General features: G+C 39.1%; 1 protein-coding gene, 1 non-coding gene and 1 pseudogene across 9 annotated transcripts in view; 1 reads left to right on the forward strand and 2 right to left on the reverse strand.

Moving 5' to 3' along the window:
• MRTFB (myocardin related transcription factor B) overlaps window positions 1-18615 on the reverse strand; it is a 335374-nt gene that overhangs the window by 61898 nt on the left and 254861 nt on the right. For all 8 annotated transcript variants that reach the window (XM_074382207.1, XM_074382206.1, XM_074382209.1 and 5 more), the window contains one exon: window positions 133-198. In XM_074382207.1, coding sequence (XP_074238308.1) covers window positions 133-198 — 66 coding nt within the window. The remainder of the gene's footprint in view (window positions 1-132; window positions 199-18615) is intronic.
• On the reverse strand, window positions 1400-18420 carry LOC141580685 (uncharacterized; annotated as a pseudogene).
• On the forward strand, window positions 7192-7255 carry LOC120367460 (U7 small nuclear RNA). The gene has a single exon (XR_005581843.1). It is a non-coding gene; the product is annotated as a U7 small nuclear RNA (small nuclear RNA).

Consider the following 18615-nt stretch of genomic DNA (forward strand, 5'->3'; position numbering starts at 1 on the left):
TTAGAAATTCACTTGGTAATTGTTTGTTGATTAAAGGGATACAACTGAAAGCAGAGCAAAATACAGGCTCTTCTTGGACATGTCTGTCATGTTCTGTCATGTTAGCCATGGCAGTAAGGCTGTAAATCTTACGTGGCATGATGCCCTGGTCCACGAGCTGTTCTCTCGTCCTCCTTTGTTGCAGTCTCAGCTGGAGCACTGTGAAAAGGAAATAATCACCATTGGAGTTTATTGGCAACTGTGGGATCCAATTAATGTGATTTCAGAGGAGATACAATTAAGCTTTATCAACCATCTTCTATTTCAAAATTAAACAAGAAGGATAGTACCTGGCACCATGTTAACTTGTTAAAGGAAAATTATTTTGTAATTTCTGCCTGTTTAATGAACACTAAAGTTTATAAAGCATGAATTTTTGGTTTAGTTAATCCTAATTTGATCACCAAAGCTATGTATTTCTTGTTTAAAACATTCATAGTACTCAAGATAATAAAAATAGTTGGCTTATATATTCAGATTTGCTAATAATTCTAATTCATAGAAAAAAAGATGTGAAATTCTTTGACACACCTTAATTTTTTTAAAGCAAATTTACAGCAAAAATGTATTCTAAGGAAAGACTGACTATAAATAGCTTTAATGAAGGCTGTTTGCATAATAAAAATTAGACCTATGAGATACTCCTAATGACCCACAGGGAAATTTCTAAATTAGGAACTGAAAGTTTAGTACTCTTTGCACAAACATAATAACATCTCATTCTATAAGTTCTAAGAAATTCACAAATCAATTGACACCTTATTACTTTAATAAAAGAGTAAATTATTAGAACTGGCAGAGAACAAGATATACATCATGAAATGCAGGCATCCAGTTTGCCAAATTTAATCAAAATTAATTTTCTTCCTAGATTTCTCAAGCAGATTCCTTTTATAAGCATCTACCTGGTTTTATCTGGAAAATGAGACTATTTCAAAATAAAGGGAATACAGGAGGTGACTCTGAAAAATATTTTTCTTGCTTTGTTTTACATTCAAACCAAGTTTCCATTGTGATTTTAACTTGCCATTTTGATTTTTGTTTCAAACCATGGATGAAAACCAAGATTAGAATGAAGAGGTTGCTTAAGGGTTTTTAATATGCTTAAAAAAAAAAATTACCTATGTGTGTTTCTTAAATGGTGGGAAGTGAAGACAGAATTTTTTTTTTCTTTTTAATTATACTTTAAGTCCTGGGGTACATGTGCAGAACATGCAGGTATGTTACATAGGTATAAATGTGCCATAATGGTTTGCTGCATCCATCACCCTGTCATCTATATTATGTATTTTTCCTGATGCTATCCCTCCCCTAGCCACCCCTCGACCCCCAACAGGCCCCAGTATGTAATGTTCCCCTCCCTGTGTCCATGTGTTCTCAATGGTCAACACCCACTTATGAGTGAGAACATGCAGTGTTTGGTTTTCTGTTTTTGTGTCAGTTTGCTGAGAATGATGGTTTCCAGCTTTATCCATGTCCCTGCAAAGGTCATGAACTCATCCTTTTTTATGGTTGCATAGTAGTCCATGGTGTATATATGCCACATTTTCTTTATCCAGTCTATCATTGATGGGCATTTGCGTTGGTTCCAAGTCTTTGCTATTGTGAACAGTGCTGCAATAAACATATGTGTACATCTGACTTTATAACAGAATGATTTAATCCTTTGGGTATATACCCAGTACTGGGATTGCTGGGTCAAATGGTATTTCTATTTCTAGAATCTTGAGGAATCACCACACTGAGAAGACAGAATTTTCTGGTGAGTCGTGATGGCTGGAATGAGAGGCTCAAATGCAATGCACATGGTGTCTCCTCCTTGCAATAATAAAACCTCAAGGCCTGCACACACAGACACATGGACCCCATCCCTTGTTTTTCAGTTGGTCTTGTGCTAACTGCAGAGCAGAGCAGTCTTAGGTAAACTTCAGAAAGAATCTAAGCTGTAACGTGGCTTTTAAAAATATTTTATCATTGTTAGATATGAATCTCATCATCTATTAGGTACAGAAATAGGTTTCAGTTTTTGTTTGGTTTGAGGCCATAGGATAACAAAGCTTCATTGATACCCTACTTAAAATGGAAACAACTGACAAGATTCTGCTACATAAAGCAAAAGAAATAAAATTTCCTAAAAATATGCACATTCCTGACATTAAGATGTTCTGTAATACTTTATATCAATTGTGCTCTAACACGAAGATCTTTTCCCTAAGTTGATTGAGGATAGCTATATTCCCACTGTACTAGGAACAAAATAACCAAGGAGCTGACCTGTGCATCTTACAGCATCCAGAGACCTGCATACTCTAACATTCTTTTAGGAATGCTAAAGTAAATGCTTGTCTGTATTTAAGACAGTCATATTCCAGAAGCAGAATCTCAAGAAAAAGACAACTGAAAGTACAAAATGGTTAGAACAGTTCTCCAGTTCAAAGGTTGATACTTCTGGAACATGATGGTCTATGTCTGTTGGAGAATCTCTAGAAGGAATATCTTTCCTTTCCTCCAAGGGGAATCCTCAAAAGAGTAGAAAAGAGAGTAATGAAAACAATGGCCCTCTGTATGGATTAAAACAAAAAACAAAACAAAATCCCCACACATCTGTGACACAGCTCTATCAGACACAATACATTTTTTGGGTGAATGGCAACTTCGAATGATGCATACATTTGCAACAACTTGATTTGCAAACCAACAGTGATGACAACAGCTGGTTAGTCTTGGAAGCATCCCCTGATTGTACACTGGTCATCTCAGGTGCCTTCATTTACCAAGAGAGCAGTCTTGTCAGCTGTATTGTCTATGACCAGAAATCACACTTTCAAGCTAACATGAAAACAGAGGTACCTGCTACTATGAGGGTAACACACAACATGGATGTATGTCACTCTGATCTGTTTCTACTTCCAACACTTCTGACACCAGATGTGTGGGCTTTTCCCTCATACCAACCAATTCTCCAACTCTGGATGCCAACTGGCTGTCCAATGATTAAATTCTGACACTATGTAGCTGGAGTTAGTATCAGATCCTACAAGTTAAAATGCTCCATCCCAAGAGACTGCCCTCACTTCAGATGCCAATTGTTAGTCCAAGCCCCCAGACTTTTGACCAATGGGTTATAAAGTTAGGGGGTTCCCATAATCCCCTTCCCAGGTTTGATAATTTTCTAGAATAGCTCACAGAACTCAGGAAGGCACTTTACCTACTATTAGTAGTTTATTATAAAAGATAACAACTCGGGGACAGCCAAATGGAAGACACATACAGGGCATGGCATGGGAGAAGGGGTACAGAGCTTCTGCCACCTATCGAGGTACACCACCTTTCCTCTGGTCATGCCTTGGTCTTTCTGGTCATCAGTCCCTATCCGAAAGCTCCCTAAAGGCCTTCAATTAACTGTCACCTCAGTAGCATATAAAAACCACTCTCACCACTCTGGAGAGTCCAAGTATCTTAGAAGCTCTTAGGAACTGGGAAATAAGACCAAATGTATAACAAACAATGTTCCTATTACTCAGGACATTCAGGAGAACTTTAGGAGTTCTGTCAGGAACCAGAGACAAAGGCCACATAGTCACAATATAATAAACACTAATTACCAATTATTAAAACAACCCCCACAAACAATTTGTGTTTTCTATCTCCTTTTCTATGTGGCCAAACAAGCAATCAAACAACCGTACTTATACTGCTTGAGGGTAGGAGAATAATTTCCCCAATTAAAACTCTCATCATTGCCTATACAACTTTCCCAAGAAGCAAGAACCTCCCACTACAAGTATTATTCAAAGCAGCTGTGGCCATCAGCCTCCCCCAGGCATATTCATTTAGAGCATATCTGTTAGGTGTCTGGGTACTGTATGGGGTACAAATCTGTAGGAAAGAGCAGTAGCTGTGAATGGATCTTTTTAAAGCAGAGACATTAGGAAGAACACGAATGGAAGGGGAGACAGAACTGCAAGTAACTAGCCATTTTGTTAAGTCTGAAGATTACCAATTTTTTTTTGGCTTTTATCTGCACCCGTAGATGGACAGTACTGGACATATTATATTGAATATGAAGCACTATGCCCTATCGAGAGATCAGGTACATTGCTACTTTGGGTTAGTATTAAAACACAATTACAGTTTGGGAGGCCGGAACAAGATGGGCAGATCACTTGAGGTCCAAAGTTCGAGACCAGCCTGGCCAACACGGTGAAACCCGTCTCTATTAAAAATTCAAAAACTAGCCAGACAAAGGGCAGGTGCCTGTATTCACAGATATTCTGAAGGCTGCGGCAGAAGAATCATTTGAAACCAGTGAGCCGAGATCGTGCCACTGCATTCCAGCCTGGGCAATAGAAAGAAATTCTGTCTCAAAACACACAATTATATAATACATTATATATTTTATACATATATATATTTATTATTATTATTATTATTTTTGGAGAGGTAGTCTCGCTCTGTCACCCAGGCTGCAGTGCAATGGTGTAATCTCAGCTCACTGCAACCTCTGCCTCCTGAGGTTAAGTGATTCTCCTGCCTTAGGCTCCCGAGTAGTTGGGCCTATAGGCATGCACTACCATACCCGGCTAATTTTTGTATGTTTTAGTAGAGATGGTGTTTCACCATATTGGCCAGGCTGAACTCCTGACCTTAAGTGATCCACCCTCCACATATATTACGTATTTTGTGATAAATTATGTATTATTTGTTGATGTCAACTAAAACCAGTCATTCACAACTTGACAAAGCCTATTCTGAAAGCAACTACTACTCATAAAAAGTACTAATCATATAGGTACAGACTCATAATTTTAGAAAATATCAAACTTCCTTTCAGAACTTCTGTTTATCAAATCAGTAACAAAATTAAGTGACAGCAGATATCTGCACCTTAGATGGAGACCATCTAAGGCCAGGAAGACCATGGCTTGAATGATATAGACAGCTTAATTGTCATACAACACAGGAGTAAGGCAGAATGTGCTGGTGCTTATCCAGGACTAAGGAAGGGGAAAGGGACTCTGAAAACAGAGGACTACTACAATCTTTTAATGATCAGAGTGGCATTCACAGTTGTGGGATCAGAAATGCTTTATCAAGTTTCCCTGGGACTAAGTTTGGAGACTTTCTTCCTTTTCAGCCTCCACACTCACCCTCTGTGTTTATATCTGCATGGAGGGAAAAAAGGCTTAGACCACTGAATGTCACTCAGCCTTGCACAGTTGCCTGACACACTGTGCTTGTGTTGACAAGATTTCCTATCTGTAGCTGCAACCAAAGACTAGGCACTGGCCTGGTACTGCTTTCGAGTAGCAGAGGCAGTCTGGCAATGGCCTCATGTGTCAAAACTGTACCCTAGAGCATTCTCCCCTGGTGCCTTGTTGAGTGGATGAACTGCACTACTGGGTTGACATCATAGCCTTCATCCTCTTCTAAGTTGAGTCACATTCAGCGACTTCCATGGCCATCTTGCAATTAACTGCATGCAAAAAAAGGATATATGTACAAAATATAGAATCCTCAGGTGAATAAACAGTTCAAAACTGAGTGTGTACAACCTTTCAGAAACAAAGGACATAATAAAGAGAAATGGACTTCAGGTTACAATTGCTCACATTTGAACATTTTCAAAGAACATTATTTTTGAAAAAGGTAAAGATGAAACAATCTAACACATGGTCCTAAGAAGTCCTGAGGTTTAAAATCATGGTTTAAAACAGGGTGTAAACCTGTTTGATTTTATCAAAAAAGGAGGCAGTTATAAAAAAAACATATCTCATACAGGTAGCATTGTATTCTCTGTGCAAAATATTACCCCAAGGTGAGAATTCTGCAACAGCTGTATATTTCCAGATGACAGAGCCCACAAGAGGCAGGCAAAGCAACCTCATGGATGGAGAGAGATGAGGTTATAAATCCATTTATTTATGGCATGCATTCTAGCTTTCCTAACTAGCCTGGGTCCCAGGCATTTTTATTAAAAAAAAATATTTTCACACATGATGAGTCAAGTATGTTCATTACACAAAATATAGAAAACAGTAGGATAAAAAAACTAAAAAAGGGCCAGGCATGGTGGCTCATGCCTGTAATCCCAGCACTTTAGGAAGCTGAGGCGGGTGGATCACCTGAGGTCAGGAGTTCAAGACCAGCCTGACCAACATGGTGAAACCCTGTCCCTACTAAAAATACAAAATTAGCCAGGCGTGGTGATGCATGCCTGTAATCCCAGTGACTCAGGAGGCTGAGGCAGGAGAATCACTTGAATCCAGGAGGCAGTGGTTACAGTGAGCCAAGATCGCGCCATTGCACTCCAGCTTCCAGCCTGGGCAACAAATTACAAAACTCTGTTTCAAAAAAAAAAAAAAAAAAAAACTGAACTAAAAAAGAAAATCACCAATAATATCATCATCCAGAGAGACACAACCAGAGTTACCATATGTCGTCTCTGTCTTTTTTCTCAGCATAAATTTTGGTTCTCTGCTTCTACATATTCTGATCACTCTGTAACTACAATGATAAATACTCTTTTTATTTTAGTGGCTAAATAAAATATTCTGGTAGGTGGACATGGCATAGTTTACTAGATAGTCCTTGTTTATCACTTAGGTTGTTTCCAATTTTTTAAACTATAAATAATGCTGTGGTGGAATTTCTGTGTTTAAAGTGAATTCCTCATGTCCAATTATTCCCTTAATTTGAATTCTTAAAAAGAAGACTATTTCAATGTAATCTACATAAAGCATGGCCATAAAGTAATGAGACTAAGTTCCTTATGTCTGAACTATTGTCTTTTGCAACTGTAGTAGACATATGAGAATGTGGATACAGATGGCTATCCATTTCATTTAGAGAAAAAAATTTAATTATTGGTTTATTACCTTTATCTCTTAGGGCTAATATTGACCATTTCCTATTACAATAAGGAGAAAAATGCATATAATTTTGAAATTTTTACTTAGTACCTATTCCTTATCACAACAGATAAAAACAGTATTATGTCAATGAGGTGTTTTGAATTTGCTCTACTTTTATGCAAGAAAAGTAAAAATTTGATTTTAATACCATTTCCAAAAAAAATGAAAGACAGCATATCCAATGATAAACTGAAAATGTCACTCCCAGCAATATGGTAGTTTAGATATTAAGTATCTTAAGTGTTACAGCTCTTTTAGAATTTGTCTAGCAGGTTTTCCATTAAAAAAAAAAAAGTATCTTCTTTTAGTTCCTTTCCCCTGCTTCTTAAATGGTTTACAGTACTTTTAGAACAAAATTTTAAAATTAGTTTCCAATATAAAAATACTGTAAGGCCAAATGTGGTAGTTCATGCCTGTAATCCCAGTGTTTGGGAGGCTGAAAAGGGAGGATGGCTTGACACCAGGAATTTTAGACCACCCTGGGCAACCATAGTAAGACCCAGTCTCTACCAAAAAAAAAAAAAAATAGCTGGCATGGTAGCACACACCTGTAGTTCCAGCTACTTTGGTGGCTCTGAGGTAGGAGGATTACTTGAGTCCAGGAGTTTGAGGCTATACAGTGAGCTATGATTGTACCACTGCACCCCTGCCTGGGCAATAGAGCAAGATCCCTGTCTCAAACAAACAAAACCCAGCCTTTCAAATACAACAACTTCTTTCACATGATACTTATAACCCTAATTCAAAAATTTCACATGCTTTTTGAACTAAGATGCATCTTTTCTCTTTTGTTTCTATAAGTAGAATGTTGAATTTTTTGTTGTTGTTGTTTTTTGAGACAGAGTCTTGCTTTGTCACCCAGGCTGTAGTGCAGTGGTGTCATCTCAGCTCACTGCAACCTCTGCCTCCTGGGTTCAAGCGATTCTCATGCCTCAGCTTCCTGAGTAGCTGGGATTACAGGTGTGTACCACCATGCCCAGTTAATCTGTTATATTTTTAGTAGAGGTGAGGTTTTGCTATGTTGACCAGGCTGGTCTCAAACTCCTGGCTTCAAGTGTTCCACCTGCCTTGGCCTCCCAACGTGTGAAATGTTATCTTAATATAATGTAATTACTGTACCTTTTCAGTCTAAAGGGAAAATATATTTTATGTAGCATATTAATAACAAAAAGCAGTTTAGTTTGAGTTGAGCAAGCCAAGGCAAAGCATGGCTCTGGTCTTGAGTTTTCAGTGGGACATCTGAGGACTGTATGTTACCAAAACAAGGCAGAAATGACACTTTCTGGGAAGCATAAAAAAAATGGCAGGCAGGCATGGTCTTGGAAATTCTTTCTGAATAGCTGGATTTCAGTTATGGGGTATGAAAGAGGGTGGGAGAGAGGAGAGGTGCTGGGCAGCTATCTGTGAGTTAGAAGCTCCAATATATATTATTTAATTATAGGACAATGTACAGAACAAACTTCAGAATCATGAGTAAAAAAAAAACCCTGAGGAGTAGTCAAGTGAGGGTTAGATCAACCATCTTGGCAAAAGCAAAGATGGAAAACTAAAGAATACTCTAGAATTGACTATGTATTGACTCTGAAGTCAGTACTAGGTAATAAACAGATCGTGGTTTCAGTTGTTTCTTTTTCTTTTTCTTTTTTTTTTTTTGAGACGGAGTTTCACTCTTGTTACCCAGGTTGGAGTGCAGTGGCACGATCTCGGCTCACCGCAACCTTCGCCTCCTGGGTTCAAGCAATTCTCCTGCCTCAGCCTCCTGAGTAGCTGGGATTACAGGCACGTGCCACCATGCCCAGCTAATTTTTTGCATTTTTAGTAGAGACGGGGTTTCACCATGTTGACCAGGATGGTCTCGATCTCTTGACCTCGTGATCCACCTGCCTCGGCCTCCCAAAGTGCTGGGATTACAGGCTTGAGCCACCGCACCCGGCCAGTTGTTTATTTTTCAAACAGACATCAGGGTAGTTAAGAGAATGAAGTGGTTGGACTTTGGCAAAAGTTTATTATGTGTTGTTTAAATAGTATTAAGTGAAGGCCTGATCCTGTAAGAACAAGACAATTTAGAAAAGCCAACTTCCTCATATTATCTTTCGAGCTTGGATACAGTAGGCATCAGTTGGATTCTATTCAATACTTGTTTCCATGTCTCATCAGATAGCAGTGTAGTGGCCAAATGTAGAATTGTACTTGTTTCATCAGGTAAGGACCTGAAAACAATTATACTCAAAGGGCAAAAGACTGATGAACTACTTTTCCTTTCTCTTAAAAATAAAATGTTTAAAATGATGGTGGCTATTACTAATTATTGCTGCTACTATTACATTAGACACTTGGTGAAAATAACACTTTCTTCTCCAAATATAAAACATAAGGCTTTAAAAATCTTAATTCCACAAAGATTCACAGATTTATAGTTCTCTGCTGTGAATAGTTTATCTTGCAGTCAAAGGGGAGAAAGTCACATCATGAACTTTCCTTCTGAGCCCGGGAACTCAAACAGACCTTGATGTGTACTGCTAGTATCTTGATTTAAGAATCCTTGTTTTAGAATACATTTTTCATTTATTTGTTAAAATAAAGTATACATGTACAAAAGAGAGATTTTTAAAAAGAAGAGTGCAAATTAATCCATCCTACTTCAGACTTCCAGTCCTTCTCCCCAGAGGTAAACACTGTTAGATTTCTATAGCTCCAGAAGATATTTTGTGAATTGTTCACCAAGGCTATATATAAAATATGCAAAGGAAGTATATGTGTGGGATAATACTATTTATATAGTTTGGTAATTTGCTTGAAGAATATCACATAATCTAGCTCTTTCTTCTTAATGGCTGTATCTAACATATGGATGTATTATTCATATACTTATGTTACCAGATTTTTGCTATTACAAATAATGCTATAATGAATATCCATCCCCATTCATTTTGGGGGCATCTTTTGATGACACAGCTATAAATTAAGTTTCTAATAATGGAACACACACTTTAAACTCTCATAGGGTCACTTTGCCTTCCAAATGGTTGTATCAATCTGTAGTGCCACTTACAAGGTAAGAGAGTACCTTTTTATTTCTCCCCTTCCCCACAATGTACATCATTAAGCTTTAAAGTAAGTTTAAATTTAGAAACAAAGATTACCTCCTCTCACCTAAGGGTACTGGTGATATCATGTCAAATTAATATATATAACTAGTAAGCAGTAAAGATCTGTAAGATATGAAAAGAATTAGTGAGAGCTGGGTTTCTGACTCAATGGGGAGATATTGGCCATGGCTGTCAAATACTCAGGGCAAGCTTTCTCTTCAAACCAAACATTTATTTTTAAACTTCACAGAATTTTTCTGATGTTCCAGGATAGAAACCTTGGTCACAGAACTTATTTTTTTCTTCAGCTCCATCATGGCTGAGAGAAGTAATGAACAGATTTGAGATTTATTTAGAATAAAATTAACAGGTATGGTAAGGGATTGGATGGTAAGTTTGGAGAAGGAGGTCACAAAGATGACCCTGGGTTTCAGGCTTAAGCACCCGGGTAGAGCACTTACTGAGATAAGGTATGCATGCTGGCCATTAGGAAATACAGTCTTGGGCACGTTTGAATAGGAAGTGGAGATGTCAAAATGGCATTTGCCTACACGGGTCCAGATTCAGGAGATCTTGGCAAAGACTGGAATTTCGAAGTTGTTGCTTATGTAGTATTTGAAGCCATGGGAGTTTGCTGAGGTAAAGAATAAAAATAGAGAGGAAAAGAAAGCTCTTAAGAAAGCCAACAATTAGAAGCCCAGTTACAGGTCAGATAGGGAAGGAAGATCCAACAAAGGAAAGCAGAGGAAGGTGCTTAAAAAGGCGGAGGAACCAGGAGAGTGCAAAGGTTTTTAAAGGGGGCATGATCAAGTATGTCACTGTTTCAGTCCCTGGAGGAGATACTTTTGTAAAGTGATGGATGTAAGTCAGGCTGGAGGGGGTCGGGAGTGAATGAGAGGCAAGAGTACGAGAGCAGTTAGTGTAAGCGTGTTTTTAAGATGCTGCTGGCCAGGCGCAGTGGCTCACACCTGTAATCCCAGCACTTTGGGAGGCCGAGGCAGGTGGATCATGAGGTCAGGGGATTTAGACCATCCTGGCCAACATGGAAAAACCCCGTCTCTATTAAAAATACAAAAATTAGCTGGGCATAGTGGCATGCACCTGTAGTCTCAGCTACTTGGTAGGCTGGGGTAGGAGAATCACTTGAACCCAGGATGTGGAGACTACAGTGAGCCAAGATCGCACTACATTCCAGCCTGGCCAAAAAAGGGAGACTCCGTCTCAAAAAGAAAAGAAAAGAAAAAAAAAAAAAGATGCTTCCCAGGAAGAGCAGGAGAGAAAGTAAAACCCTGAGCGTGTTAAACTTGAAGTTGGAAGCTACTTGAGCAAATTTGTAACTGATGAAGAGCAAGAGAGAGGGAAGGGGAGAAGAAAGAACTGAGAAGAAATAATGAGTGAATGAACAAAAGCACAAGAGATAGCAGGTTCCTTGACAGCAGTAGGAAGGGGCCAGATGTACAAAGACATCTTTTATTAAGAGATACTGCCTCTATCATAATAGGAAGGCAATGAAGATTGGCTATCGCTGCAGGAAGCTTTATAGCTTTCATCTGGGACATCTAGGGAGTTCCCTGATGACGCCTTTCAAGTTTTCAGAGAAGTTGAAAGAAAGGTCATCTGTTGCAAGTAAGATGGGTAAAGGGAAAGTTAATTTTGAGGCCAGTGAAGGAAGTTTGGAATAATCACTATAGACTGTGAAGAGAAAGTTGAAAAGAGAAACATGGTTATGTATTACCAAAACTAGCAAAGGCAACAGCCAGGGGAGAGAAATCAGGAAACTGGTTGGTATGTTATTCACTGGCTCTAAATGGTATCATTTTTATCAGTGGAAAAGACCACAAAATACAAAACTAGATACAAAACTAGAACATTTAGCAGTTCTTTCTAAAGTCTTTGCTAAACTGTGTGTCATTTTAGTTAATAACAATTGCAACCCAGCAATTCTACTACTAGGTGAAATAAGACTTGGAAACAGGTACTCAAACAAATACATGTACACACATGTCCACAGAAACTCTATTTACAATAGCCAAAAGGCAGAAACTGCCCAAATGTCATCATCAGATGAATGGATAAACAAATTGTGGCATATCCATACAATGGAATACTATTCAATCATAAAAAGAAATTAAGTACTGATAAATACTATGATGTAGATGAAACTGAAAAACATTAGAAGGAAAAGAAGCCAGATAAAAAAGCTCACATATTGTATGATTATCTTTTTTTTTTTTTTTGAGACAGAGTTTTGCTCTTGTTACCCAGGCTGGAGTGCAATGGCGCAATCTCGGCTCACCGCAACCTCCGCCTCCTGGGTTCAGGCAATTCTCCTGCCTCAGCCTCCCGAGTAGCTGGGATTACAGGCACACACCACCATGCCCAGCTGATTTTTTTGTATTTTTAGTAGAGACAGGGTTTCACCATGTTGACCAGGATGGTCTCGATCTCTTGACCTCGTGATCCACCCATCTCAGCCTCCCAAAGTGCTGGGATTACAGGCTTGAGCCACTGCGCCCAGCCTGTATGATTCTCTATTTACATGAAATATCCCAAATGGGTAAATTCAGAGACAGAGTGCAGACTGGTGGTTGCCAGGGATTGGGGGGAAGGGGGCATGAGAGCAACTGCTTTAACAGCCACTTTTATGTTATATGAATTTCACTTCAATCGTTAAAAAAAAAAAAAGAACAGTTAGCGAAACAGACTTTAGGATACTAATTTCTCAATAATCACATTTCTTATTTCCTACTCACTCCTGGCTGGCCCCTATCACCACCATAATTCCATTAACCATTAATGATGACTTGATCTTTTAACAATTTGATTACTACAATAAGAACTACATTATATATTCCTCATCACACTGCATTTTCTCTCTCTCTCTCTCTCTCTCTCTCTCTCTCCTCTATTTGCCTTGCTGGACCTCATCCTTATATTTCTAGCACCTTCCACAATGCTTACCCTATGTAGAAGTTTTAAGAAACATGTTCTACTTAAGTTTGCATGGTATACTTACAGCATATAACCAAGTTGCTATTTTCTAAGAAAAGAGAATACTATGTCATATTTAAGAATAAATTAGCAAAATAATTTTCTATGGGCAAGTGATTATCATGGAGGCAAAATCAACACTGTTTCACTTCATTGTGGAAATCTGGAGTCTGAGGTTATTTTAAAATTGCTGATGACTGCGGGAACGATACAAAATGTCACTATGTTGTTCTGAAGGGTAAAAGAAGACTAAAAAGGAGAGGCTATGAGAAAAAAAGTAAAGAAGGCCATGAAAAAGTGGTAGATTTCTCCACTTACAATTAATGTGAAAAGCAAGCTGCATTAAAGAAGGGAAAGCATGGCTGGGCGCAATGGCTTATGCCTGAAATCCCAACATTTTGAGAGGCTGAGGCAGACAGATCATTTGAGGTCAGGAGTTCAAGACCAGCCTGGCCAAAATGGTGAAACAACTATTAAAAATACAAAAATTAGCCAGGTGTGGTGGCACACACTTGAAATCCCAGCTACTAGGGAAGCTGAGGCAGGAGGTGGTGGGGTGGGGATCGCTTGAACCTGGGAGGCAGAGGTTGCAGTGAGCCGAGATCACACCACTGTACTCCAGCTTGGGCAAAGAAGTGAGAAACCATCATACACACACACACACACACACACACACACACACAGAGAGAGAGAGAGAGAGAGAGAGAGAGAGCACATTTAAGTACTCTCACAGAAGATTAAAAAGTAGTAACTGAAGATCACAAATTTTGGGTTATATTTCAAGGGTGCTAATTTGCCAATTATAAATTAGGTTCTTCTTCAACAAATTTTAAAAAGTGGAATGCAAAGACGGCAGAAATAAAATGGTGGTTTGTTCTGTAAAAGCTGTGCTATCTGCACTGAGTAAGCAAACTTCCATTAGCACTTCCTGTCTGAAACAAAAGCAAGGCTCCACAGTGTGCACATAAATATCAACTCCAGAAACTACAAAGACCAAACAGCATTTTGATCAGGAATTTTAATATCATGACTATTTTCTGATTAAAAAGGGAGCAATAATACCAAGTTAACTGAAAAATTGCTCAAATTAGTGTTTGAAAAAAGTTAGGCTCTAGACCAAGTGGAAATATTGCCTTTGATTTCAACATAAGAAAGTCTACTGGATCCTTATTAAGTACAGAGAATTGGAAAAGGAGGGGAAGTGGCAGGTAGCATAGACCTTGGAATTGTAAACCAACATCCTTGCCTGTAAGGAAGTCCCACAATCTTCTCTTAGAAATTAAAAAGCAGGCCGGGCGCGGTGGCTCAAGCCTGTAATCCCAGCACTTTGGGAGGCCGAGGCAGGTGGATCACGAGGTCAAGAGATGGAGACCATCCCGGTCAACATAGTGAAACCCCGTCTCTACTAAAAATACAAAAAATTAGCTGGGCATGGTGGCACGTGCCTGTAATCCCAGCTACTCAGGAGGCTGAGGCAGGAGAACTGCCTGAACCCAGGAGGTAGAGGTTGCGGTGAGCCGAGATCGCGCCATTGCACTCCAGCCTGGGTAACAACAGCGAAACTCTGTCTCAAAAAAAAAAAATTAAAATGCAAAATTAAAGGAAAAACTAAAATGCTAACAGGACTGCCATTATTCCAGACTAACACGTTGTAGGTTTCCTGCAATAATCTGCAGCATGAGGTCAGGAAGACAAAGTTTCAACATTCAGCTTTGGAAATTTACAGGAGCTCTGATAACTCTCTGGTTGGCTGCTGCTTCTGTTGCCATGGAAACAGACTGCTAAAAATGGGGCATGTTTCTTTAAACTCATCATACCTTCACACAAATTCCTTTCTCCTTTATGTCAAAAGTTGGAATGAATTTAAAGTATGCTTCTCGTGATATGACAGTATGATGTCAAGCCAGGGGGCCTGGTGCAAAATGGCAGAAGTAACATTAGCCTGAGGCAGATATACATAAAGATATTATACGTATCTGCATTTTAAAAAAAATCTCATTTGGTTAAAAAGTAGTAGAAATAAAAGTCCACAGTGGGATCAATGTAAGTATAACAAAAATAACAGGCACTGCAAAAGCAAAATCATCCACTTAACTGTATGATCACCAACAATGCAGAGGTTAAAACAATATTTGTTTTTTCAAACAATTTTTAACCTGTAGTATCATGTTGGTTCTCCCCTTTAACTTACAAATTCCTTATCTATATGGTTCCCAAAGAAGATAACATTTATTTTTCTTATTTTGGAAGCAATAAAAATTCTACATTCCACCACGGTATTAGAATTTCAGTGTGCAGCACTAGTACTATGAGTTAAAGCTCTGCTTCTGAATCCCTCTATAGTAATGTACATTGTATAGAATACTGCATGTTTCTTAATACAAATTCGTAAGGTGGGCTCTCTGAATAAAAGAACAATTAACAATGAAACAGGGACACAGGAGAATATTGTTTACCTCCATTTTTTTCCAGAACGGTAAGCACATGCTACTCTGTTGAAGTCAAGATGATCCAGACTCAGTATCTTGGTTTTTCTTTCAATTTTGTGGATTCAGGAATGGGGCTGATACAAACACACACTCATATATATCTACATATACTCATTTGTATACATGCCTATGTATATATAAACATACACACACACGTGTGCAATTTGCCCAGCAAAACAGAAAGACAACTAAGACCCGCTGTAACTTGTGTGTTATCCCAATATCATAGCAACTGTGCGAGATGATCCAGATGATGATGGGACAAGCAGCCATGCATAGCCTGGAGGGCTGCTGCATTATCCCTTGCCACATACAACAGCCAATTGTTCTGGTATTAGAATGTCATGTTTCATAAAAGTAGCATGTGTAGAAACATTCTGACATTTGGATGTTTTTGGTGTTTAAACTCCAAGACAGACAATCTACTTATCTAATGTTTAGATTCAAATAAACAAGAAAAAGTGCAACTCTAGCACATGAACAATCATGCCGGAATGCAGAGACTGGACACTTGCACCTCCTTGGAAATCATATTCAGTTGAGAAATCATCAGCCTGTGGGTGTTCACCTGCTTCAGCAGTCTTGAAATTGGTTTTACGTTGCCTCATACTGGAAAGGACGACCAAGTAGGGCAAATAGAGCTTTAAGGTGGGATCCCTGTTTGTCAGGCTCCATCCTGGGAGCTTTACGGCTATCACCACATCTAATCCTCATAACAACTCTACATGGTGGGTACCAATATTTATTTTTACAGAGGAATTAAGCATTTATCCAAGATCAGACAGCTAGTGAGAGGCAGAGCCAGAATTAAGGAGGAAAATTTTAGTTTTTCCACAAGATAATTTTTCTAAAGGGAAAAAAAGCATAAAGAAATATTTCCTAATATGCTTTTAAGTTTTGGCTACTGCACCAAATAACCTCATCAAATAACCTTATCAGTGCTTTAAAATAGAGATTACACTATCTCTATTTTATAAGAAATCCTGTACCTTAAAATTCCAATAGAAAAAGTTCTTACATCAGTAAGAATTGACTGGTGTTATAAACCAAAATGTGTCCCTTTCAAATTCCTATGTGTGACTGCATTTGGAGAAAGGGCCTTTCAGAAGTAAAGTTAAATGAAGTCATGAGGTTGGGTCCCTGATCTGACAGCGTTAATGTCCTCATGAGACGAGACACCGGAGAGCTCACTGTCTTTCTTTCTCTCCCTTGTGCACACACAGCAAGAAGGTTACAAGCCAGGAAGAGACCCACCATCAGAAACTGGCCCTACGAGGCTTCCCCGTCTCCAGAACTGTGAGGAAAGCAACTTCTGTTGTTTAAGCCACGCAGTCCATGGTATTTTGTTATTGTAATCTGAGCTAATACAACTGGGAAGACATGAATTTTAAGATTACCCTCTTTGCCATTCTGATGCTTGTTCGAAAACCCTGATAAAGCTATCTTTAGGAAACAATGGAAAACTCAGTGTTTCAAACTTATCTACATTTTTTCCTGAAAGCCTTTAATAAATTAGAGTGCTGTTATGATAGTACAGATGCTTCTTTGCTTAGGATGGGTTTAAGTTGAAAACTGTAAGTCAAAAATGCAGTTAGTACTCTGATAAACCCATCACAAAGTCAAAAATCCTACACTGAACCACTATGAGCAGGGGCTGTATCACCTTCATGAGGTGAGAGTGATATGATTAAATAGCAGTCAATGCCTACCCTAATGCTGAATGTAGGCTTTAAAGTGGTTTAAACGGTATGCGCCTTTTTTCCTTTAAGGTGATGGAATCAGGAAAACCACAGCAGCCCCAGGAACACTTTCCTGATTATTCTATCCCAGGAGATAAACATCCTCCCGTGAAGTAATATTTACAGAGTGAGCAGCAGATGTCATGGGCCAGCAGGTGCAAGCACAGTGGGGAACAAAACAGACTTAGTACCATCCTCACAGATCTTACAGTCTTGAGGGGAAGAAGGATATTGAATAAATAATCGTGATAGATACATACAAAGACTAAAAGGATCTAAGTCAGTCTGAGAAGGAAGCAGTGGTACCGAAGGACCTCTGTGAGAAGGCAACATCTGAAGTGAAACTGAAAGGGTGAGCTGCAGGTGCTCAGGCCAGGGGCTGGGCAGGGGGGCCATTCTAGAAGGGAGAATGACGAAGGAGAGGGAGTCCACCTGTTTCTGGAAACATAGGCAGGGCCTTTTACTCCAAAGATTTTTGAATTTATCCCAAGTACAATGGAAATCAATTACAAGGTGTGAGCCAGTGGCACAACTGAACAGGATTACATTTTAAGATGATGATTTTTTTTTTTTTTTGAGACAGGGTCTCACTCTTGCCCAGGTTGGAGTGCAATGGTGCAATACGATAATCACTCCTGACATTAGTGGAGGGTGAAGGAATGAAGAGGGCCAGAATATGTTGGTGCGGGGGAGAGGGGAAACCAAAAAGGCAGTGCTTTTTCTGCTGGAGTAAAGACACCTATAAATATGTCATCTGAGGAAAGGGGGCCTGGACAGGGCTGCTGGCCATGGTGATACAGTGCTATGGACAGATGAAGTATTTCTGAGGTAGAATTGGCAGCTTTGGTGGCAGGACTTGGTGACAGGTTCTAAGGAGGTCAAGGAAGGTGTCAAGAATTGCTCCCAACTAGGTTCCTGGCAGGAGCCACTGGGTGGACAGAGGTGTCATTTACTGAGATGGGGAATCCTGGAAGAATGTTTGGTGGGAAGAAATAAAAGGCCCACTGGAAACATCAGGGAGGCAGATGGCTGCACAGGTCTGCAGCACGAGAGGCCGAGCCCTCAGTCTGTAATGCTTGCTCATGTGGAACAAAGCATATACAGTTTTTTTCTGTTGTCTTATGTGTGTGTGTGTGTGTTTTAACTTCTGTATTGTAATTTAGTTTCTCACCCTTTGGGCTATCAACTCCCTGAATGCAGGGGTTTACAGAAGTTTAACATATCTGGCATTGTGCTATGTGAAAGCACTCAAACTTTTGGTAAATAAAACTATTTCTAATTTTAAAAAAATTATATAACTTCATCTCAGTAGCAGTATGCACCTTTTAAAAATATTGAATAATGTCTGTGAAGT

Source organism: Saimiri boliviensis, chromosome 12, assembly GCF_048565385.1.
Source record: "Saimiri boliviensis isolate mSaiBol1 chromosome 12, mSaiBol1.pri, whole genome shotgun sequence".
Lineage (NCBI taxonomy): Eukaryota > Metazoa > Chordata > Mammalia > Primates > Cebidae > Saimiri > Saimiri boliviensis.